The sequence below is a fragment of the Balearica regulorum genome, chromosome 6 (genome assembly GCF_011004875.1).
Source record: "Balearica regulorum gibbericeps isolate bBalReg1 chromosome 6, bBalReg1.pri, whole genome shotgun sequence".
NCBI lineage: Eukaryota > Metazoa > Chordata > Aves > Gruiformes > Gruidae > Balearica > Balearica regulorum.
This window is the reverse complement of record NC_046189.1, coordinates 20,922,206-20,946,880: the sequence shown is the minus strand read 5'-3', so window position 1 is coordinate 20,946,880 and position 24,675 is coordinate 20,922,206. Positions and strand designations below refer to the sequence as shown.

The 24,675-nt window shown below is 38.3% G+C and overlaps 1 protein-coding gene across 1 annotated transcript in view; it reads left to right on the top strand.

Moving 5' to 3' along the window:
- The window catches only part of MYO3B (myosin IIIB), a 209,017-nt gene extending 186,672 nt beyond the window's left edge, over positions 1-22,345 (top strand). Inside the window, exons 35-38 of the mRNA XM_075756693.1 lie at positions 18,488-18,594; positions 18,969-19,015; positions 20,277-20,389; positions 21,617-22,345. Coding sequence (XP_075612808.1) covers positions 18,488-18,594; positions 18,969-19,015; positions 20,277-20,389; positions 21,617-21,627 — 278 coding nt within the window. The 3' untranslated portion in view covers positions 21,628-22,345. The remainder of the gene's footprint in view (positions 1-18,487; positions 18,595-18,968; positions 19,016-20,276; positions 20,390-21,616) is intronic.
- The last annotated feature ends 2,330 nt before the right edge of the window (positions 22,346-24,675 follow it).

Here is a 24,675-nt window from a genome sequence, read left to right as displayed (position 1 = left end):
AAATCTGCTCTGTAAGAGCTTAAAAACTGTTGCTAGATTTTGCAGGCCTTTTCCTCTCCCATTCCCTCATCCAGGGATTGGTGAACTGCATAGCACCAGGAATTATGAGTGGAAATCATGCATCTCAAAAAACTAAGGGCTGTAAAGGCATCACCTAAAGCTGCTGTAGAAGGTCATTGCCCTGGAGCCCTGGGCATGCCTTATCAGCACCAACATGCAGCTTTCTATATGTGAAACTTCTAGAGCAACTCTAGTTATTCTGCTGTCCTGCCATGGTTCAGAAAGCTGAGCACATGCCGTCTTTGCCGTGGAGCACCTCACAGGGAAAGCATTGTCTGAGCTGACTTGACCAGGGAAAAGAGATGAGGATGAGCCTGTGGATCAGTAATTATAAATACCCAGAAAAGGATCAAAAAACATTACCGGTGCTGCTCCAATCCAGGGGCAAAATGGCAACTGCAGAGAAACTGCTTCATAGCCATGTCTCCTGTCTGTGTATGTATGGAGGACAGATTTTATTCTTTCCTTCAGTCCTCACAAGCAAATCCCAGTTACTTGGAATTTGTTCAGGAGAAGGGTGAATTTTACCCTGAAGGAATTAGGAAGCATTATAGATTCAACATATGGGACCATATGTCATTGTATTGTTTCCAAATGTTTCTTTTTGAGCTTTTTCCCTTCATTGTGGACAGCTTATTTCACCACACATTGTCTAGAGAAGAAGGGAGTTTCATATTCCCATTTATTTTATTAAGCCACTATTAAATCTATATCAATTTCATAATACTGTTTGTCAACATTATTTCATCCTTTGTTTCAAACATGCACACCATGAGTGTGGTTTGAGGCAAGTGCTTTGAATATGTTGTTCAGGCACTGTCAAAGTCAATGGCAGAAATAGAGAATACAAGCAGAGATGGTCCTAAACCATCCCTAACCCAAAATACTCCACTTTTAGTTATAAGGCTGTTCACAATCAAACCAAGCATTTTGCTTGTGCCTTAACAGAGGGAAACCAGCACTGATGTTTGAATGTGAGTCTAATTAAACTAAAATTGGAGATGGGCGGATTCCACCCTCTCCTTGCTATGCAGATCAATATCATCACGTAATGTAAATTGAGCTGTTCTGTATCTCCCTCTTTGCTGTGATTTTCTACTCCAGCCCTGGAGAAGAGCTCTGGTGTCCAGCAACATCTGTTCTAAATCATGTTTTGGAAAAAATGTAAATACAGAAAACTTGAGGTCAAGCCCAGACAAAGCGCTGGGCTAGCTCCCAAGGCCTCTTTGCATCTGGGATTGTTTGATGTCAGGAAGGCCCTCCACAATCAGAGCCATCAGTGATGGTGACAAAAAGAGACCCTTCAGATAAAGCTTTCCATGGGTTTGTTAAAAGGTGTTGTAAGAAGCTGATTGGAGGGATGGAGCACCTCTCCTGTGAGGACAGGCTGAGAGAGTTGGGATTGTTCAGCCTGGAGAAAAGGCGGCTCCGGGGAGATCTAATTGCGGCTTTCCAGTACCTGAAGGGGGCCTACAGGAAAGATGGTGAGGGACTGTTTATCAGGGAGTGTAGTGACAGGACAAGGGGTAATGGGTTTAAGCTGAAGGAGGATCAATTTAGATTAGATGTTAGAAAGAAATTCTTTACTGTTAGAGTGGTGAGGCACTGAAACAGGTTGCCTAGACTGGTTGTGGAGGCCCCCTCCCTGGAAGTGTTGAAGGCCAGGTTGGATGAGGCTTTGGGCAACGTGGTCTAGTGCAGGGTGTCCCTGCCCGCAGCAGGGGGGTTGGAACTAGATGATCTTTGAGGTCTCTTCCAACCCAAACCATTCTATGATTCTATAATTCTGCTGAGCTCCCTATCTATAAAAGTCTGTGGCTGGTTGGGTGCTGGCCTCCTCTGAAAAGAAGGGTGTGCTGGGCTGGGGAGTACAGAGGCTTCACCCGATCTAAATGAGTGGAGATGGGTCTTCTGTGACCGTTAGAAAAGCGTTGAGATAGATGGCTCCAGACTCAGCCACTCTCATACTCGTCATGTTTTCCATTTGTGTCTGGTTCTGACAGCGTCAGACTGTCTGCACAGACCTGCACAGTTCCTGGACCTTTAATTTATCACAATTGCCAGATTTGACTAGATCAAAGTTTCGCTGAACAATGTTGCCTTCATGTCGGACTAGTTGAAGGCAACATTGCAGAAGCAAGTACTAAAGGCCACATTCATAAAGGAGTTGAAGTGCCTAAAAGAGTCTACTGAAATGCGCACAGCTGGCATCAGCAGACCTTGGATTCACAGGTACATTAGAAAATCTCCCTAGACACAGGATAGGGTCTCCTTGGTCTCTGTAAGCTCAGTAGAGCTGCTTTTTGTTTTCCTACTCTAGGGCCTAAGATCTTTTGGCACTGTTCTGGGCATTATTGTTTCCCTAAGACCAATAACCATGAAAATTGCACTCTGTTGGAAAAGCAACTGGGAAGCAGAGACATCTTAACTAGAAACCAGTCTTAAAATGTGGAGTTGGCGTACATTTCACATTTTTATTGAGTGTGTATTTACCAATTAGTCAGCAGCCTGAGCCAGTGGATTTAATGAACTTTGTGTGATTTATGCATAGCTTTTATTAATTGTGCCAATGGGGATAAATGCTGGATACAAATAGATGCAGATGTCTCACTTCTTTCTCCTTTAAATAATACTATTTGTTGTCATTAAACTACTTTATTTTTAACTACTCTACATGTTGGAAAGTGATCATCTCTTACCTTCCATACTACCGTCCTTCCAAAGGTAAGACTCAAAACTTTCACTGACCCATATTTTCCCTGGCCTGGGCAATGCCTAAGGCAGTTACAGAGGTTCAGAGAAGAAAGCATTTTCTCCTTCTCCCCTTTCTCCCATCAGTAGAATGTACATTAAATAGTAAGTAGGCCACAGAAACAGAAAGCATGTGAATGACTTGAGATCCTGGTAATTTGAGCAGTCAGAGGAAAAGGGGGCCAGCACCTGGCTTTCAATCTCTGTTTCAATGAATATTTAACTGCTTTATGCAAAGTGGGACGCTTTCAACAAATGAGGCTGAGAGAAACCTACCTAAGAATATTTTCTAGCCCAGCAGTTAGGTTACTCTCCTGAGAAGCATGATGTTTGGGTTCAAGTCCCTGTACCAAATCAGTTAAAGGAGGTGTTTGAAGCTACATCTTTCACAGCCTAAGAACATGGCCTAATCACTGAGTTTTTGGATATCAGGGGTGGCAGCACTACCTCCTCTGTTTTGGGAAAGGAGTCCCCTTGTGACAAAATCAAAATGTTTTGTTTTTGAGATGCCAGAATGAATTGTTTCAACATCTCTGAAGTTTTTTCATGTTATTTCAGCTGAAACTGTTAGCTAACATGACCTGAATTCACAAAAAAAGTTTCCGTTGCCCTAAAATTCTGGTATTAGTGAAGAAATAATGGAATAAAAATAAGCCTGGCTAACTTCTAACTTGGGTACAGTTACAGTTGTCTGGTCATGGCAGTTCCTGAAGAAGGCCTATTAGTGCTTGTGCTTTATAGTTTTTATCGGGACACTTTTCTTCCACATAGGTGGAAATCCCTTGCCTTTAGAAATAAGGAGGGCTGTGATCTTGAGTGCCCAGAACTGAAAGCAGATTTAAATTATTCTGGTGTGGCATGCTAATGGCCAAGAAGTAGGAACACCTTTCAGAAATCTTTAAGCATTTTCACCCGTTAAACACCATTTGGAGCTTATACAACTAAATACGACGCTATTTTTAAAGATAAAACCCCTTATGCATGTTGGCAAGTCTAGTGAGATAATTTTATTGACTTTGTGCACTACTTTAATAGTTGCTCATGTTCAAATGCCAGTAATCTAGAAGAGGCTTTTTGATACCATCAAAAAACCAAAAAGCATAGGACTTCTTCTGATGTCATTGTTTTTTTCCCATTCAGTATGGACAATAAGCACATTTTTCTGATGGATACTAAGTTAAATTGCCATAGTTCTGTTTTTCCTAGATGTTAGAAATAGGGCCGGATGCCATCTTAGTTACACTTGGCAGCAGCAGGGTACTTCTTATCCACAGGTTTGCCATAAGTTCTTTAAAAGGATAAGAAAAGTGCAGCTGCAGGATTACTGGTTTCGTCTGCTTGGTTCTATGTGAAGTACAAGCTTTGCTTCCTCTTCAGCGATGTGATACATGACAGGACATGAAACATCTACTTCTGACTGTTTTCATCATACACAAAGAAAAGTAGAAAAGGTAATCCAGTGTGCCCTCTCCTACCATCACTACAAAGATGAACTCTGATGGGCTCAGCCTCCTTTTTGTGGGCCCAGGTTCACAGCTAGTGTTTGGGGACTCAAGTATGTCTTGAATAGTGGCACAAGCTACTGCTGTTTCTTGTGTAAGAGGAGCAATAAATCATGTAGCTCTTCATAGTATGATTGACTGTCTCTTCCCCTGTGAGCGTTGAGCTCCAGTGAAATAAGTAATGATGATGTTTAGAATGTCATCATTAGACATCTGAATTTAACACTTCAGCAGAGATGACAGCGAAATTCATTCCTCACGAGGCCGTTGTTGCAAATTCTCTGTACATTCAAACTGTTATCCTGCTCCTGGCTGTCTGCAGCCATTGGGAAAAGAGAAAGAAGGATGAGTGCAATGAGGACATTAGTCCTCTGCTGGCACTGTCAGGTGGCACAGGCACCTTCTCATCACAGGCCACACAGCAGCTGTGTAGCCTGCCTCCTTGCATCCTACTCTGAAAGGCTTTATTTTGAAACACAGTAACAAGGGCCCTCTTTCCCGAAGAAATAAATATACAAAATGTATAAAGCTAAGACTTCATCTCCCAAAACAGCTACCTAAGGTGTTTTGTATCTCTGCATAAACTTTCCAGATCAAGTTCTAATAGCAGGGGGACGTAGAGAGTGCAAAAAAATTATGATAACTGTAGTTAACCTCTACTATGTAGTTTAGAAATAAAAATAAGGATTTATGATTCTGTGTAAATAATGTTGCCCTTTTTGTACCATGGATTGTTCTGAACAAACTGATGTCAGCATAATGATGAAAGAACAGTAGGGTTTTTTTTAACAAATACATGTTATTGGTTGACAATAATAACAAGGGACAAATCATTAAATAATAACTTAGATTTTAAAGAATATTGGTTCCATCCTACATTATGCAGTGGCATGACGCATTGACTTCACGTAGATTGCTGGCATGAGTGAGTGTTTGCAGTAAAAACTGAAAATCTTGTTTTGCTGTATGTAGTGTTGTAGTCAGCTTTCTTCTAGAAAATTGCATCTTCAGAGAAGAAAAAATATCTTTGGCACCTCATATTTTTGTGGCTGCTTTTTGAAGTTACAAATAATGCAAAATCACCTAATCAAAAATGAAATGCGTGACAAGAGGGAGATAATTTCCTGCCACTCTACCTTGTGAAAGCAAACAATGAACTCTAACTTACAGTCCACAAGTCATATTTCTTTGCTTTTTGCTATATTATGATTTAATTTTTTTTCCAAAACCTATAATTTTATGGGCCTCTTTGAAGTGATTTATATGTTTTGTACATTATTTGAAAACATAGATTTCGCTGATTATCTTCAGTTTGCCTCTGTCCACCCACCAGTCTCACATTCATTTAATTTAGACAATGCTGAGCAGCTACATGTGGAATTGATACTTCCCATGAAAGCAAAAGTTATTCTTGTGCTTATTTTATTGAAGAGCCTAACATAACAATTTTTCATCAAAGATTAGCTTAAGTACTCCTATAGGTTATTGTGTGTTTGTAGAAAGTTTATGGACCTCGATTATCTCTGAATTAAAAGAGCTTCATGAGTTAATTCAAGTATTGTGTAGATAGAGTGAGTGCTGGACTTTTACAATTTATGATATCTTCTACAAACGAAGAGAAATGCATATTTCTCTCTGCCCATAGCCTTTTACTTCACAGGGCCTGTTAATAATTGAAATAATTAAGACAGACCTTTCTAAAGGGAGGAATTTAAAATTCTATTATACATTTCCATTTTAATCATATTTCTCCAAACCATATTAATATCAACGTGGTTTTCTGATACTTTCCATTTTTTCCCTTGTATTCATATGCCTAGTGTTGGGGCTGGCTTCGGAGGAACTAATTCTAGTAGTGAAGGTGTACATCAATGCTAGCTTTTTCAGGATAAGAGCCTTTCTGCTGGGGACAGGATATTGTCATTATTATTATGGTATTACTTCAATAGGAGACTGATGAATCTGTTTAGAGCAGTAAAACTGATTTTTAGGGTTTGTCTCCATGGGAAAGTTAGTATAGAATAAGCCATAATATAAATTTATGATATAGCGACTCAGCACATGCGAGTGCTTTGCAAAGCTGCTCAAGCTAGATGTGAATCAGACCCTGGAGGCAGTATAGCTGGATGAGTGCAGTGCCGTGCCTAAGCTAATTAGTCCTACTGAGAAGCAGGGTATGTTATGGAAGAGAGTATGTTAATGTGGCCATACTTCTTGGCTATCCAAGATAAATCAGAAGTGTCATTCTGTGGCAATAGGTACACTTGCCATGCGCTAGTTTATTCGTGTCGTAACTCTATGTGGTCCTTTATAGGTCATTCACAGAAGGAGTTAGTGCCCAGTAACTAATAAAGTGTTAATTCACAACTTTGCATGCTCTGCAATACCCACCGACCTAAGTACAGAATCAGGACGCAAACAGAATTTGATGTTGCTATATAATAAGCTGTTCTATAGGCATGTATAATTCAATTACCAGCCAAGAATCTAGTACAGAGTTGTAAGAAAGGGGTTGAAAAAAATCAAAGATCTATAGTAGTTGAGAGATGGAAAACATGTCCAAATCAACTCCCTCCAAAAATTTCTGAAATTCCTTAGTCTGTATTTTCTGGAGTGACAAGAAATTCCATGTACCTACAGTAAAATACCATGAAGGAGCCTGATTTTCCAGAAGAGGTGAGCCATAATGGTTTAAAAATCAGCCCTCCTAGTGCCTCAGTTTGAACCCTGAAATCACCCCTCACTTTGGTAAAGCAATGCTCGTTAAGGTCTGAGGAATAAAGTGTCATCAAAGTCACTAGAATTAGTCATATATTTATGAGAAAAATAAAAAATCCAACTAATTCTGTAGCATTTACCAATTTAAAATAAGCAACACTCATGTACAAAGACTGTTCAGAGGGGAATATAATACAGTGAGCTGATGTACTAAGGCAAGCTGTGCCCTATCGAGAAAGGTGATTTCAGAACAAGACAACATACTGTCACAGAAGCAAGTCACTATAATGTCGGAAAGTCAGCTCACTTTATTTGTGTATGTGCACATATGTGTATATCTTCCTCTGCTACCATGAGCTAAAGTCTTGGCCAAATTTTTCTTTAAATGCTTGTAGGAAGGACTGGATGAAAAGCGCACATAGTTTATGTGTTTTGCACTCCCCAAACTCTTACTGTAGGTGGTGTGGCTAGGTATCATGAAATACATAGCCTAAAATTGCTTTATTAGGATTGAGATCCCAGTGCTGAAATTCTTTGCAGACCTCTCTCATTTTTCTTTAAACATCTTTTCTACATTTTCTGAATACATTTTGCTACTACCCAAAGCTCCCATCTACCTTTTCAGGATGATAGTTAATGAACTACACATCTGGAAATAATGAGCCCTTATTTTTATACGTGTCTAGAATTCTACCATGAGATTCATAGTGTAAGTTGTCAGTAAAAGGTTTGTGATTTGGAAGGAGGGAAAAAACCTAGATGCTCTTTCACAGGATACAGACAACTTTAAAACCTTTCTAGTCCTGCTTATTTTTGTAACTCAGAATAGTTTGCTCATGCTTCTTCAGTTTCTCTTTCAAAATATTCCCTCAGAATTTACTGGCCTGAGTGTGGTTTGTAGATCACTTGTGACCTGTCTCTAATTGTAGGTCTAATGTTAAGAGTCCCAGTAGCAATTAACAACCCCTTAAAGGAATGGATCGCTGTAGCACTTAGATCGGCAGCATCACTTTCCTTTTTCTAGCCAAGATACTTTCTTTACTTCCAACATTCACAAATGCCAGGCAAAATCACTGTAGCAACACTAGGAAGCAAATACCTAACCAGTGGCTTTTTTTGCAGGTTTCAGTCAACCTTTCTTTAATACTTCCTTTATAAAAGTTACTGCTGCCAACTACCTTGAATTCAGAAAAAAACCTTCTTTCTTAATGAAGAAATCTACTGAGAGTTTTATCTTGGGCTTCTACCGTTTATTCTTTGAAATATGTGCTGAATCTGCTACACTCGAATTTGAGATACTAGTTGTATCAATATGGACCCATGGTTTCAAGCCTTTAGATATGCAAATTGTGTTTCTGTAACGAACAAAACCTTAGAGACCATGCTGTTGTGGTTCCACAGAGCCTTTATTGCGCCTCATCATTATGCTAAATTAATACAAATTTCCTGTGTGTCCAGAATTCAAAGTCAATCAAGTGGCTTAATCTCTGAGGGTATGGGATAAAAATGCTATTATTACAGTTTGGAAGAAGGTGAGGGATTACCTTTAAAAGCATCCAGGCTATATGCTAGGACAGCAACTCTGAAACACAGGCCTGTTATGAACCACATCTTAACTGAGTGTGAACTTACAGATTGCCTCCTGCCCTACTTTTGATTGTACTGACTAACTCCCCACATTTGTATGATACATTTTTGGCAACTTCAGTAGTTGGCTCTGTAGAGAAACAGTATGAGAAAGGTATTTGTGATTTGTTACTGTTCTCTAACGCACTGAATGTTTTGACTTTTTATTTTTAAAAGTTAATCTCAGTGTTTACTTTTTCTGTTTGTTTCATCTTTTTTCCCCATATGCTTTGTTTTTCTTAGCTAGAATCCACAAGATGGACCAGTGCCAAGTGTCCAGTGAGTTTTCTGAGGTTCTGAGGCATATTAGCACATAATATGCAGCTCTTGAGATCCACAATCTGCAGTTTAAAAACTTGTGCATTAGCAGGTCCGTATGTACTTTGGAGAATATCTCTAAAATTGATGATACCATCATGATATTTAGGATTCGTACTTCAAAGTTGCCAAAGCTATTTAATCAATCAGATTGACTAAATCATCATCCTAATTATTCTTTGAAGGGATAGCTGTCATCTTATTGTGCAGAAGTAATAATGAGTGGCTCCATTGTTGATGCTATGTTTGTGAGGGGGTTTTTTTATATCTTTTGTTTCTGAGCAATTTTGAAAATTTCTCATACTTCCAACATAAGATGTGGTTTTACTTTGGAAGGCAGGGAAGGACAAAACACTCACTTGAGGTTCTTTCTAAACCTATTTTCTTTAACTTACTACAAAAATAAACTGCACCAACAGGCTGAGTTCCAACCCTGGCATAATGCTGATGGGACAAGTTTGCATCATGGCAAGCTTCTGGGTGCACAGTGCCTGTGTAGGCATCCCAGTTTTTCTACTTCAAGACTAGTACCTCAGACGAATACTTACAGAGAAGGGAGGATGGAGCACATCCAGAAAATTGAAGAACGCCTGGCTTTCCTTTGTATACCTCTTTGCATTTTCTTCTTCTGCCTTCCAGAAGCTCAGGCTGATCTGGTGCAGTGCTAACAACTGTAATACAAGGCAACTGTAATACAACCGTCCTGCCATAAGCACTTAAAGTTGACCTTGAAATGATCTTTGCGGTGAATACTCTGATATGCACCTCTTGAGGAGTTAATTCACCCTCAGGCTCAGTTGTCTCTTGGGGATTTGATCAGCTTGAATTTAGCAGCCTCAAAAAAAAAAAAAACCAACCCCCCCCAAAAAAAACCCCACACCAACCACAACACCATAAGAAAGAGCATTTCCAGTCCAGTCCAAGTCTGTTTAGCCTAATTTCCTCTCTCTGACAGTAACCAAGAACAAAAGCCTAGGGTATAGTACAAAAGTAGGACAAGCAGAACACTCTCCAGCCTAGCATGGTGTGTGGCTCAGGGATTTCCCAATCCGGAAGTGATCTCTTTGTGTTTAATTGCTCTCAGTAGGTTTTTCCCCTGCAAAATTCTTCATTCACATGTATTGATTATACAGCATCACTCAAACAGCAAGAGAGACATCGCTTACCTCACATGATAATGTAAGATAGCTATTTATCACCTGGTGGCTCTCGGATTAAGCAGGTCTTCTAAAACCAGGAAATATGCTGTGATACGTAGTAATTCCGGCATAACTGAAATGTCCTGGTTTTCATCAGTAACTGTCTCTTCTGAAAAGATCGCAAGAATTAACCAAAAAGCAGGTTCCACAACTGCCTTATGTCAAGTTTAAGGAGGGAAGAAAAATTATCATCAGCTAAATTTTCTTCATTGTCCAGAAGTAGTTTCTGCCATTCAGGATGGTTTGGCATGTTTTTTTCTCCTGAAGTTAAAGTTGTAGCTGCGTAAACCTCTTGGGCTTTGACTGGTTAGTTGACTAGTTCCCACACCTCTGGAACCCACTATTAGATGTTATTACATGCAGGGTGTATGAGGGGTTGTGTATATTCAACGTGTATAGGAAGACATGTCTTCAGGACTGTACTTGTAGCAGCATGCTATTTGCTGACAGGTTTGAATCTTACCCATGTTAGTCACTGACAGCTTAGTTCTTTGGTATGCTTTGTTTAATCTCTGCCTTTTCCCTCTACAGTTAAATCACTCACAATAGAAACTGAAAGAACTGACAAATACTGAAGGATCAGAATTGTGTTGGAAGGGAAAAAAACAACAAAAGCCAAGATTCTAACTATTTATGGATCTTGTTTCCCAACAAAGTGTATCTAAAAGCCATTGTCTCAGGGTTCAGAGACAGCTAAATGATTGATTTCACATAAAATATTTGTTGTTCTAATTACAGTATCATCTGGGTCTTTGGCAACAAACAGATGCAAAAACAGCCTTTACGTACCATCTTGAAAATCTTATGATTTGCTTAGTGTGCTTTATAATCTAAAGCATATGGCTTTGCATGGAACTGCAGTATCCAAGATGAAGCCGTAAGTAATGAATCACTGAGTGGAAGAAAATGCATTGCTTCTGTTATGGCTTCTTTCAGTGTGTGTATTCAAATGGTTCTGTTTAGGGTTATAAACAAAAGGCTATGCTCACAGTTTTTGCAGTGTGTTACAGATTCTGGGATGCACATGACATCAAAGAGGCTGCGCTAATTTCCCCAGCAGTCTATGGATCTTGGCACTATGAGCACACTCCATCTGAATAAACAGAATTCTAGTTCGCCACAGTTGTGTGGGGGATCTGAGGTGATCATGGTTTTGTTTTATCTTAAATCTTTCTATTGTAGGACTTTTTACGCCTCCAGGTTCTGTGTTTTCAGCGAATCTGGTAACTACATTTGGAGCTGTAGGCTTAGACTACAAAGCACTTGACACTGAAAGAAATTAGATCTAACTTATTATTCTTACCTACCGAATCCAAGTAAGAGCTTTGAGTACACTGGAGTTGCAGGATTTGCGAAAGATTAATCACTCTTTCTAAGCATTAATATATATTTTTAAAGTAGTTAATGTCTTTTACCTTAGCAACACTTATGTGAAGCTCCATTAAGATATTTCGTGAGAGTTAGCAAGGGCTGAGGCCTTTTAACTCCTCAAAGGACATCTGATTTATTTTCTTTCCATGCTTGCTTGTCACTAGCAGCATGAAGAGCATCAACCCCTATAAATATCCCCGGACGCTCTTCTGTAGTGGAAGAGACTGAGGGAATTTGGTGGCAAGAATGGTTCCCATCATACTATATCTCATTATATCAACAGAATGGATGGCCTTATTGAACATTTGCAGAGCTCTGAAGCTACTGCTAGGTAAGCATGAAGTATCCTGGAGAGAATTACAATTGTTAATAGTATTAAATATGCCAATGTGCCTCCAGGCTCCTAATGTTACTAGGTTAATCAAACCCTCTGATGCCAGAACTTAGGCTCTACTGCTTCACCATTAATGGTTGTTTATTCCCTTCTCTTCCTTAGTTTCTCAGTATCTTTCTTGATTGTTTCATTTTTTGTCTTTTTCCCGTCCATTTCTCTCTCCTGTAGTTTTTTCTTTTCCCCTCTCATTAACCTCAGAAGGGAAAAGAAGATATTAGAGACATACTTCATTAGTTAAGGCACCAAGTAGTCTTCCTCTTTATTCTCTCCTACCCTATGTTGTTGTCTCTTGGTGTGGTTTTGCCTGTACTGAGATTAAAATCTTTCAGAGACAGTGTGTTTATTTTCTATCAGCCTCCAGCATTTTTGCAGAACTACCATAACATAATTAAATGTATAGTATATAGCATAGACCTGATAACTTCATTATTCCCAAATGAAGGTACAGATTATTCTACAGTACTTGTTCTGTGAAGCCTATTAGACCTGTTATCCTGTCCTTGTTTCTGATGCATTTATAGTTGGTAGCATTTAACGGGCAGTGTACAAATACCCTGTGATGTGGGCTCACACTAAAGTCACACTGACCACAGTGTACAGGGGTGTGCAAGAGAGTTCTGCTTGAGTATGGCAGGCAGGTGCAGCAGGAGCTCAGTGGGGGCTAACTTCCTGAGCATTCATGCTGCTTCTCAGGGAAGTTTTTCATTTTACTCCCATTTTGCACTTAGGATGGGATGCAAATTTGTGCAAATGATGGAGAATCATGGGAATGAGAAAGGAAGGAAAATATGTTTGTATGAACACTCATGGCCAAACAACATTATATGCCCTTTGTAAATCTCTCTTCTTTTAAAATAAAGTTGAAATAATTAAAATCATAAAGCCTAGTTCATTTACAGCATTTTTTACTGCATAAGTGACGTTCAGTCACTCCCATTTAACACTGATATGAGTGGGACCAGAATCACTAGCCCCTCGAGTCTTCTGTTTGAACAAACTTGTATGGCACAGAAGAAAATGTAGCTGTTCCTTGAAATCAACATGCTCCACATAATTATCCACTTAGCATCCAGTCCAGGAGGAGGATGTATATTATCATTGTCTGTGAGGTCATTTCTGCATTTGCCCAAGACTTCAAGAGAAAAAGTGAAGTTAACTTGCTGCCTTGAAAAATGATTCAAAACTGGAAAAGCTTGAAAACATCAAAATACATATAAATTATCAAAGGAGAACAAAGACAAGTTTTTCCACAAAAATCTTCTCCCCAGGCTATAACAATGCTTTACATAGGCATGATCAATATATCCAGGCTTGAGAACCAAAGTCTTTTGGAATAAATTAGACTGGCAGGAAAAGAAACAAACAAAGAACAAATTAACATGATTTTAAACATTGCTTAAATTTTCATGAATGTAGACCTTGAGATGTTATGATGAGATCCCATGAGTCTGTGCTAATATTTGCTTATAATTAAGGGTTGCACTTTCATGTTTCATCTGATATTATAGATTGGAAATCAGCCACATGCTTACTATTTTTCTTGGTCATACTGATTTATTTACTTTATTTGCTTACTCTGTTAATAATATATATGATCCCCTAAATGGCCTCATTACCTTTCCTCCAGCAGGCTGTCCCTTCTTGTACTCTAAATCTCCCCATCTGACTAATTATAAAAGGACTACCCTTCCTGTGATACTAGGTTTGTGTTCCTCTATGACAGAAAGAGAGACAAGACTAACCCCTTTCAAACCTGCTTTGGGTAAATGTCTTCAGAAGGAAAATGAGAGTACTTGGCTCCACCCTTCAATATGTGTTATAGTGGATGGAGTCCCTTCAGCAAGGGAATCGGCAATGCAGCTTGCTCTATGCTACTGAAACATTGGCAAAGATCCCTTCTGTGCATTCCTTGCTAAAAGTAAGATGTTGTCCAGAGTTTAGAGCTCCCTCTGTGCTGCACCAACCTTAAAAGAATCTGACTCGCATCAGTGGGTTTTACAAGTTCCAAATGCAGTTGTAGCTGCCTGATCGCCGTTTTCTCTGGAGAATTCCCCATATAGGAGAAATTAGCAATGTTTGGTGAGGTTATCGGCATCGAGAGATTTTTGAAGCAAGGGCTTATGAACAGTTTGTGAAAACCGTAGCTTCATTTCAGAGAGCAAAGGCTAATGATTCTCAGTTCCTCTGAAGAGTGTGCCAAGTGCCTGGTCCCCAGTTTTTCAGTACCAAGATAAGCAGGACAAACAGGACATCTAAGATGGGACCTTCACTGAATATCATGGGAAGTCGTAAGAAAAATACATTTTTGCAGGCACTATTTTGAAAGTATTGGTCAGGGCCCAAATCGTTGATGCAAAAGTCCTTGTGTCAGTGCTAAAGAGCATAAAGAGTCTTTCATTAAATCTTACTGTTTGGCAGTTTGTGCATTTCTGAAAGAATCCTTTGCAGCTTATGGAAAGCATGGATTTTTAAACAGAAAAATCATTTAAATAAGATATGGCATAAGAAATGTGCTAATCATCTCCAAGCCAAGAGATGTCATAAGAAGTGTCAGTATGATGGATGTGATGGCTAATTGAAGAAAAATATTTCCATTTTCAGCCATAAGAAAGCAAAGAAGAAGAATCATGTGGAAATTCAGAGGTGAAAGTATATCCCGGAAATCAAAAGATCAATACAAAATCTTCTGCAGATTGGGACTCATGATAAAAATCACATTAGAGAAATTAATTCGTATTAAGCTAGAAGTGATCTATGTCATATCTTGAATAGTTTTTAACTTTAGCTTGAGTCAAAACATACCTTTTCTAAAAGCTTCCAATTTCAATCTGAGTTTCCATCATACTACTAATTTTTTTTTTTTTTCTCCTGACTGCTTTCGCTATGATGTGCTGTATTTCTGGTCTGAAATCTTCTTCCACTTCTGACCATTAGGCAGTTCAGACTTTTGTTTCTGAAGGTGAAAACCCTTCACCTTCTATACAGGGGTTTAGACTCACTTCAAATCACCTCTTAACCTTCTTTTGAAAAAAAAAATTAAATAGAGCAGCCTTCTTAAACTTGTCGCCATATGGCAGGTTTTCCAGATTTCAGATTTTTCTTGTTCTGAAAGCATTCTGCGGTTTACAGCACCCATTTTAAAATAATTCTGCACTCAATGATAAAACTGTTTTCCTATTTCTATCGAGTAGTCCTCTGCTTTGCACCCAGTCTACTTCATATTCAGCTGAATATCCATGATGATTCCCAAGTGTCTCCTGGAGACACTGCTTTCCAACTGTGCAATTCCCAGTTCTGAAGAATGTAACTAACTCAAATGTTTGACTTTGCATTTAGTTGAAACCACACGTCTTTTTAATCTGTCTGAGCACTGCAAGGTCCTGGTCTATTGGCTTGGGCTCTTATGTATCAGAGAAATAAAAAGGATAACCAATAGTGGTAATAGAGGAGTAAACAGAAACCCCATCGGTTTGTTTACTTATAAATATTTTATACTCCAACAGATTTACCCATTTGCCAGTTTCTAATTCCCTTCACTGTAAGCAACATCAATTTTGTGGTAGATTCAGGGAAGCATCCACATGAGCCTGCTCACCCAGGCATATCAGCCTCTCTGGCTTTGAGCAAGGAAAGGAGGAGGATGCCCAGAACCTCAGCCTCCCCACACTTCCTAGACCAGCTGACATAGTGCACTTGGCAGAAGGCATTTTGCCTACTCCGTGTTATTTCAGCACTGCAGCAAAGAATTTACCAATAAAGAAATTATAACCTAAGGAATTTCTGCTCTTAGAGTTACAAAGAAAAAGTTTTCTTCCATATCTCTTAAAAAACAGTGATAAAGACAACCTGAAGGAAGTGCATGTGCTCACTTTCTCATCTAGTCTCTGAATTTGTAGCAAACTCTGGAGCCTGGATATGCCAGAGGCACCTGGCACAATTTGGGTGCAGCGTAGACAATACCCTGTTAATGATACTGGTGCTGCTGCTATTGCTGTTAAAATTACAAGGGCCTTTTTTCATATTGGTGGCTTCAAGTTTGTCATCAAAGCAAAATATTTTAGAACAGCATTTAAAATGCCTATTCAACTGCTGAGTGTTGAGCACATGTTAATACCGTTTTCTCCAGATATGGTAGTTTATGATAAATGTTACCAGATTTTGTACTGTTCGTGTAGTATGCTACTAAATGCTAAGACAAATGGCCCCACTGAAAGGGTATTTCCTTTGGAGGACACAAGCTGCAGACCACCCATAGAATACACAGAAATAATTAAGTGTCAGGATAAAAAGCTAGAACAAAATATTAGTGTTCAGAATCCTAATGTGTAAAAGATATTTTTAAAACAAAGACTATGCATATAGGTGTTTTGGGAAAAAAAACCATGAAGGCCACACCAGCATTTGGGGGAAAGGAAAAAAGAATACCCCATCATATTATTGTACTGTTTGAAAATTTCTAAATACTTGTGTGCTATGGTTTTATTTCTGGCAAGCTGCAGAGAGATGTATGAAATTATGCAAAACTGTGAGGACCTGAGTCTTTTTTCATAGCAGCCTCTTGCTAGAATAAAAAAAAAAAAAAATTGTGGAGAGGTATTTGAGAACTACATTGCTGTAAAAAGGGACTCATACAGCCTAGCGACTGAAAACATTGCTTGCAAAAATTGCAGACCCTGCTGTCCTGAGACAGAAAGCTCTGAGATCAATTTGAGTAACTTTCAGAGCAAAGAGAGAGAGAGTAGAATGTAGTTATGGCTGGTCTTCCACAAAACTTGCAGAGACTTCAGAGAGAACGAAATTGTACCTATATCCTATCTAAATATTAGAGAACAAACTTTCCAAAGACACAGATATTACTTGGGCACCCAATTTCCCCAGAAGTATTTTCCGGAACAGCTTCTACTTTGTCTGGTTATATACAATATGGGTAAGTAGCAAAGGTTCAGGCTCAGCCGTCACAATCTCTTTAGCAAAAATATAAAGGTAATCTGAACTTGGAAGTATAAAGCATTGAAGCTTTGGGTGTTAAAGTAGCAAGCAGCATGAATATATTATTTAAAAGTTATGTTGTATTACTGTAGAAATGTAACCTTTCTCTATAAAATTGTTTTTGAATTTTAGACCCAGCTCTGCAGCCAGTTCCCTGGTGGCCATTTAACCCACCATCCCTCCCAGGTGTTGTGAAGGAACATGACGGTAGGCACGAAACAAGTGTTCCCCTCCCATACAGACATTGCAGTCCCACACTGAGAAGAACCTAATATCTTTCAAATTTCACTGCTGAGAGGGAGAAAGACGGTGAAAGAAAGAAAATCTCCCAGAGCAGTCAGTCATTTGGCTGAAAAGGCAGAAGTTCAACCACCTCCTCTACCTCACCCAGTAATGCAGGAAAGTACGATAGTTGCAGACTGTAAACCTGGGTGTATAATAAACCTCCTTTGTAATATTACCTGCTCCTTAAGGCCAGATCTTACAAATGGATTTGTAGATTAGAGTCCTGCATCCGCGCAAGCCATATTGACTTCAGTTTTGAAGTGTTTAAAGGAATTTACATGCTACTTGATCTTTGTGCTAGTCTTTTGTATCGGAGCAAGTTTCCCATGCAGTATGGAATGCAAATGTGATACATATATTTTTCCTTCAGTGCCACCAAAAAATTATTTTATTCATACTGTCACTAAAATAATTTTGAACAGGGAGATACCAGAAAAGTCAAAGGCATCGGGGGAATTATTTGAAAAGGAAATGACCTTTCTTGACCCCCCATAGTGTCTTTTAGTAACCTAGTGATTCTGATTTATCCTGAATATAGTTGTCCTGGTAATCTAGAGGATGTGCCACAGAAAACACCTGGTAAAATAGACTACAGCACACCATAATGTCTTTTTTTCCATAATAAAAAAAATAATTAAAAAAAAAAATAAAAAGGCAGTTAGCTCTTTTCAGAATCTACCCCTTCTGAAATATTTCCTTCATCTTTAAACTCTGCTTTCCAGATGACTTTAAGAAACTGTTACTTTACAGCACATCACAAATTATATTAAGAAAGCATAATTCCAAACCGGTTCGATTACTCTGATTAAACAGAGCGCCATGTCAAAAAGGTAGCCTTTTTATATAATAAAAATGATGATAATAGACTAAGTCTCATCAGTCAAAAGGCTTTATTACTGTCTACTGTAGAAAAACGGTTTTGCTGCTGCTGAATGATACATCCCTAGCTAGTCATTTCCTGCTTAGATAACAGAAGATGCTGAGATAAAGTGTGAAAGGAATAAGGAGCTGTGTGATATAGATATATGGGAGAATAAAAAATATTATAAAAGTAAAAATGAAGTTCTGCTTAAAAACTTGTGTTTGAACTAAGTTTCAAAAGAGAAAACAAAGATCCCCAAGTTTCTGTGTGCTTACTTTGGATAGGACAGACTTGCTAATAAATCCAGGACTAAATAGGACAGAAGAAAAGACTCTTCACAGAGTCTAAAATATGCTAAGATGTTCACAGCACCTGGCACAGCTTAAAACTAAATTGTGTTATCTTACTGTAGGTTCAGAAAACTGTCTTGAACAGAAGCTGAGAACACCTCGTCGACGATGTCAGCAGCCCAAAATGCTGAATAGCCCTGAGGACAACATGTACTATAACCAGTTAAATGTGAGTTCAAAGTGGCAATAAAGCTGTTTTACTGGCTTTGTTTCCAGTTAATAATTCTGTTATTAATACCTGTTTCAGCCCCTCCAGCCCCACCCCCACGTTCTTCTGCTCTCGTCTTGAACATGTGCTTATGCTCTTTATCTGTTGCTTTCATGTCAGGATGTCTGCCTTCACGGTGAATAATTGATGTGGTTTATCAAAGACGAGCAAGATGCATGCTTCATCAGGCTCACTTGAGCCCTTTGATCAAAAAAATTATGCTGTGACTTCTGATATTATCAGCATCTGCTTGCATTCAACACAAAATCACTTTGAATTAAAAATTAACGACTTGCTGCTTTGCTTTGACTGTGTGTTCTTGGCCCTCTCCACAGGGAACTCTAGAATATCAAGGGAGCAAGAGGAAGCCAAGAAAACTTGGGTAAATATCTATCTTCTTAGTTCTAAGCAACTGTAAACAGAAGAAGTCCTTTGTGATATTACAGAATATGCAAAACTTTCTAGAGAGGTTTCTAAAAATAAACAATTAACATATTTCTGTGCATTGACACTGGACATTTTCTGCAGAAGCAAATGTAAAACTTGTATGTACTGCTATCTGCAGACACTAGAACTGATTTTTACAAAATATGCTCCCCAGCTCTTTCTGAGTACTACTACAAAAATAATAGCTTTCTTCATGTGTTTAAGTGCATTTAGCACTAGTGAAAGGTGCCAGATGAAGGGCGTTGAAACTGAAGTTCTCTGACCTAGAACACAGACAGAAGCCCTGCCAGCTTTGCAGCAGCACACTCACATTAGGCTTCAGCCAGAGAGGCCACTCAGCCCAAAAGGGAGCTGCTGCTTCTCCGTTGAACTGAGTCAGTCCTTATTGTCACATGAGCAGTGATCACCTGGCCATAGGTAGAAATCACTGAAAATTATTTACAAAGCCAGGCTGGCTACTATACAGTTGCCAAAATACTTCATTGGCTGGTCCCATGGACGAGACAGAGCTGATGGATGCTTGGTCTTGCAAATGCATCTAGTCCAAAAATATACATGAACTTTCTATATTATTTCCTCTGTTTTTAATTAATCTTCTGAATATAACTCTATGAATAAGAGGTCTTTGAGTCAAGGTTAAAGCCCAAAATTTTGCACAACTGTGCAAGATTTGGTTTATTTTATCTCCCTCCCCTGTATTCCTGTTCAGGAAATAACACGGGACTGCAGTGCTCATCGTACATCACAGGAAAATGAAAGCTTCTTGATGGCAATAGGGCTTTCCCCAAAAATTGGTGATGTGGTCTTTGGGTCGTATTCACAGCAAACTATCAGCTGAAATACGTTAGCAAAACCATACCCTACTTGTGGAACATATACAGACGAAAAGCCACATTGCTCAAATGAAATGCCCATTTAATGCAAATACTTGGTCTATCATTATGTACGCCCAAACTGAAAGACTATACTGCATTTTACTGATCCACAGAACCATTCGGAGTATAATCATTAAAAAGTAATAACAAAGTAAAAGTATGTATAAAAGCTATATCTATCTCATCAATTCATCCCGTCTTTTTTTTTTTTCCTTTCTTGTATTAGCACTGTTCATTTTCACATCCACAGAGAAGTTTCTATTTCTGAAAATATTGACAGAATTCATTATATAACTTAATAAATGTTTCTTTTCTTTCCAGCCAAATCAAAGTGCTGGATGGAGAGGATGAGTATTACAAATCATTGTCAGCTGTTGAATCTATCCCTGAAGATGACAGTTTTCTCAATTCCCCATCTCCTCCTTCTTCAAGAGGTGTGTCTTTTGCTCAAAGCTGAACCTCACTTACTCTATTGACTAATACTGGTAAGAGTATTTTCCTGCTGGTGATCTCTTCCAATTAACTTTGTGCGTGTGTGTTTATATAATATATTAAAAAATACAATTTCAGCTAGTAACTTTCTTTCACTAATTAGGCCTGGTTTTGCAGCTGTAAATTGTCCCATTTAGCTGTATTTCTATAAGCAATTCCAGTAAAGGGGAGCAGCGCTGCCTGTACATGTTGATGTTGGTAATGGACACGTTTCTTTAGCAGCAAGGTTAGTTTATACAGTTCCGACCACTTCTTCCCTGCTCCCCCTGGCTGCTGTTCCCACCCTGTGCCATCCCTTCTGTTGTGCTGGCACAACTGCTGGTAGAGCTGTGTGAAAAATAAGATCAAGGAACTGAACTGGATTAAAAGAACTCTGTACTAAAAATTTTCATTTGGGGTCATAGTGAAAATGTTTTGTATTTCATTAGACTGATATTAAACATTATCCTTTATAACTTTGTGCCATGTATGGCTTTTAACACTACAAAAATGTACGGAGTAGAATCATCTAAAATAATAATTGTGTCTCAATTTATATCCTAAATACTTTCTTATAAAGTATTAATTTATCATAAGTTCAACTTGAAGAATTATTTCAAATGTAAGAAGCAAAACAGTTTTAAAGCTGGCATTTCACACACTGCTCCATATGGCCCTTGTGACCAAAACCATCATTATGAGGGATTATTCTTGTTATCTATGCAAGTATTTAAGTTCTTTCTTAACCTGTATCTCTGAGCCCCAGTGATTCCTACATTTCTACAGCCCTCTTGTATGTAGCAGGGGAAAAAACTGTCACTTGAAAATTTTTCTAGTTGCTTTTCACTTTCTTTCCAAATCCTTAATGAAACAATATGTAACTTTCTATGGAACACTGAGATGCTTTGCTGGTAACTGTTTCCATGACAGAAGCTGACTATTTCATCTTACTCTTTCTGTTTCTGAGACACAGTTTTGATCGGTGACAATTCTTCGCTTCTTTTCCATACAAGCTCTTGTGAAAAACTTTTGGAAATAAAATGTTCACATGTGTACTGCCTTACAAATTTGCCCAAAAGGATTCTTTCTTTCTTTTTTTTTTTTTTTTGAAAGAAACCATGCTGATTAAATCTCACCATGTATTATTATAGACCTAGTTATGATGCTTGTTTATATCTCCCCTCCAACAGGTTTACCCTGACCTGTGCTAACACACCTTCTTCCTTGTGGAGGTGCAGTTCACACCCGTTCCTTAAGCTACAGAATTTCTTACTATCAAGGTTCACCAGCACCGTCTTTTTGACTACAGGACAAGGAACGATGGCATGGGAAATGAGATCCAAGTGCAGTCAGGGCATCCTTAAGCCAGAATAGGATTTGAAAGGAGAAAAGGTAATGAAATAGATAGTTCAGAAAAAGGCTTATCTCTTCTAATAAATACAGAAATTAAGTCAGGCAGGGCAGATGAGGATGAGAGAAGGATTCCGCTGTTCCAGGAAGAACAATCCTTCACTCATTCTTCACCCAAAGTGTGACAGAAGGTTGAAACTAAACATTAAATTCCTGCCAGAGATTGAAGTCCTTCAGTTCACTCCTCATTCTCCTCTGCTGTACATCTGGGTGTGGACTTTAGAGTCTTTAAAATTTAGGGGCTCCTTTAACAACAGCGAATTGACGAGTAGCTGCAGATGAAGTAATGATATTAGAAAATGCAGTGCAAACATGAATGCAATGGATATGACTGCATGTGTACAAATCAGTTTCTTTACATTCTGTCAAAGTGTAACAAGAATGAGTATTTGTTATGGTACCCCATAAAAAATAACGTATAACTTTTCTTTTTCTATGCAATGTATAAATTCTCCATTAATTTGTAACATATCTGGATTGAAAAATAACATTATTTTAAAAGAGTCAAATGACTTTATTCTTGTATTGGTATAGATCACACGGAGTTCTAGCAATATCGATGCTTTGTGGTTCCATCCTTCCTTTTTGAAAACTATTTGAGAAAATAAAGTTTTATTATTACTGCAATTCACATCATTATTATGCATAGTTAGAGTTTATCAATTGTTTCAGTTAAATGGTAGTGAGGCTTCCAGTTAGGTATTATGTATATGTCACCTGTCTAAAAGCCAACAGTTTACCTTACACTGAGTAATATTTTACTTTGAATAGTTCTATTAATTTCATGAAGAAGGGAAAGTGAAAAATAATATATAATTCAGTGAAGCACTTAAGCCAAAGCCTAAGTCCCACTGAAATCAATGAAATTTCAGCACGTGATTAAGTGCTCTGCTGAATGGGGACTGGAGTTAACAAGAACAGCTTCAGAACATTAAATAGTAAAGCACAAGCAAAATGCGAACACTCCCTAAGTACGTTCCTTAGGTTTCTTCTTTTTTTCTTCTTCCCAATTGTTAAGCTTGTATCAGCCTCAGCCATCAGAAACGGACTTCAAAGAGATTTTAAGCAGTCTTTAATTGCATGGAAAGGGTAAAATGCAGTATTTTTCTTGTTATATGCAATGCCACTATCTACATCTGCTATAATTTTTCAAATTCACTTAACATCACTAATATTTTTATACTGAAGTTACTATCTAAAAGCTGCTGTTGAGTTGTGTGTTTTCATTCTTGCTACTTTCTGGCTAAAAACTGTGCACAAAGACAGTCTGTGCATTTTATTATTTCATAACTTATCCCCTTTTCCTCACTTGTGTCTGATCAATTCACTTTACCCTCACCAGATAGATAGCCCCTGTGAGGTGGGCGTCTCTCATCCTCATTTTAGAGCATATATATGGCTTTGGATTATTAAAGGCCGCATCCACAGCTTGCTGTAGAGCCATGCAGTCGCATTAAAACTGGCTGAAGAGTTGAACTTCTGTTCCCACGTTGATAGACGTGTTTGTTTGGGTTGATTGATTTGTGCGTGAAAAGGAGTACAGAAGACATGTCAGTGTGATGATCGTTGTCAGTGGGAGTATATCGACGCGAATTGCTTAGATTTTCTCATTTGGTTTTGATACCATTGAAACATTGTTCTGATTTATTTCCTTTTAAGCATATTATCCTGAAATATTAATGTATTTTGCTTAATAGTTCATAACATATCCTGTTCTTAATATTTTATAAAAGTAAAGACTTTAAATCCTGTTAGGGAGAAGAAAATTTCTTAGACAGTGTGTAATGTGTTAAACAGTTTTCAGCAGATGGGAGAGAAAAGGGCAAAGCTCAACAAGGGATTTTAGTAGATTCCTTCTGTAGACCTTAATGGCACCAGAAACCGGTGCTTGCTGAGGACAATTTCTGCCTTTCAGTTATGGCAGCTTAAAAACTCTCTGCCAACAAAAATCGGGCAGGGAGCTTTTGGAGATTAGCTCCTTTCATTTGGTAATTTTGAACATGCTTCTCACTTAAACATTTACATCACTTTAGTAACATAAAGGAACCTTAGAATAGGAGTAAATTGCAGCCATCCTAAATTTGCCCCCAGTGTGACCTCCCTCACCCATACACTGTAAGAGTGGTGGAAAGGGCTTTTGTGCACTGAAGGTCTTTTAAGTGACCCCTATCAGGCCATCCAAGGAGTTCTTGTTACTTAGAAGCTTATAAAATATGGCTATAAATAATGTAAAGCTAAAGACTTTGCTAAGTCTAATCAGTCCAAAAGTTGATTTTCCTTTTGGTGGTAACAAACCCACATTTTTCAGCAGTAGGTACAGAAAGTAACCCACACTACACAATTACAAAGTCATGTTCCTGGAAGGAAAATTTCTTCCTGAGAGTAGGCACCTACTAATTGTCTTATGTCATTTACCATACTTGCTAATGTAAGCATAATGCTTATATAATTATATACCTATGATATTTTTCTGTATTTTATATAGCTGTGAGTGTTTATAGTTCCAAGCAACTGTCTCATTGTGTTTTAATTCCCTGACTTCTTGTACACTGTGGTATTAAGCGCTATACACAGCACACACGTGCATACAAACACCAAGTGGATTTATTGTTTCAGTTTTAAACAAAAGGAATGTATTTAAACATGGTCCTTTTTAATTGAGTTGGAGACCTTCTGACTTGTGCTGTCAAAGGGTAAAAAGGAGCTACCAATTTATTTTTTTTATACTACTTTTTACATATCCCTAGTGCACCTCTCATTCAATATAAATGGTTGCACACTATCAAGATTTGTAAGGAATCTCCTGGTGTTGCTGTGTTCTATATTTAGATCACTTCAA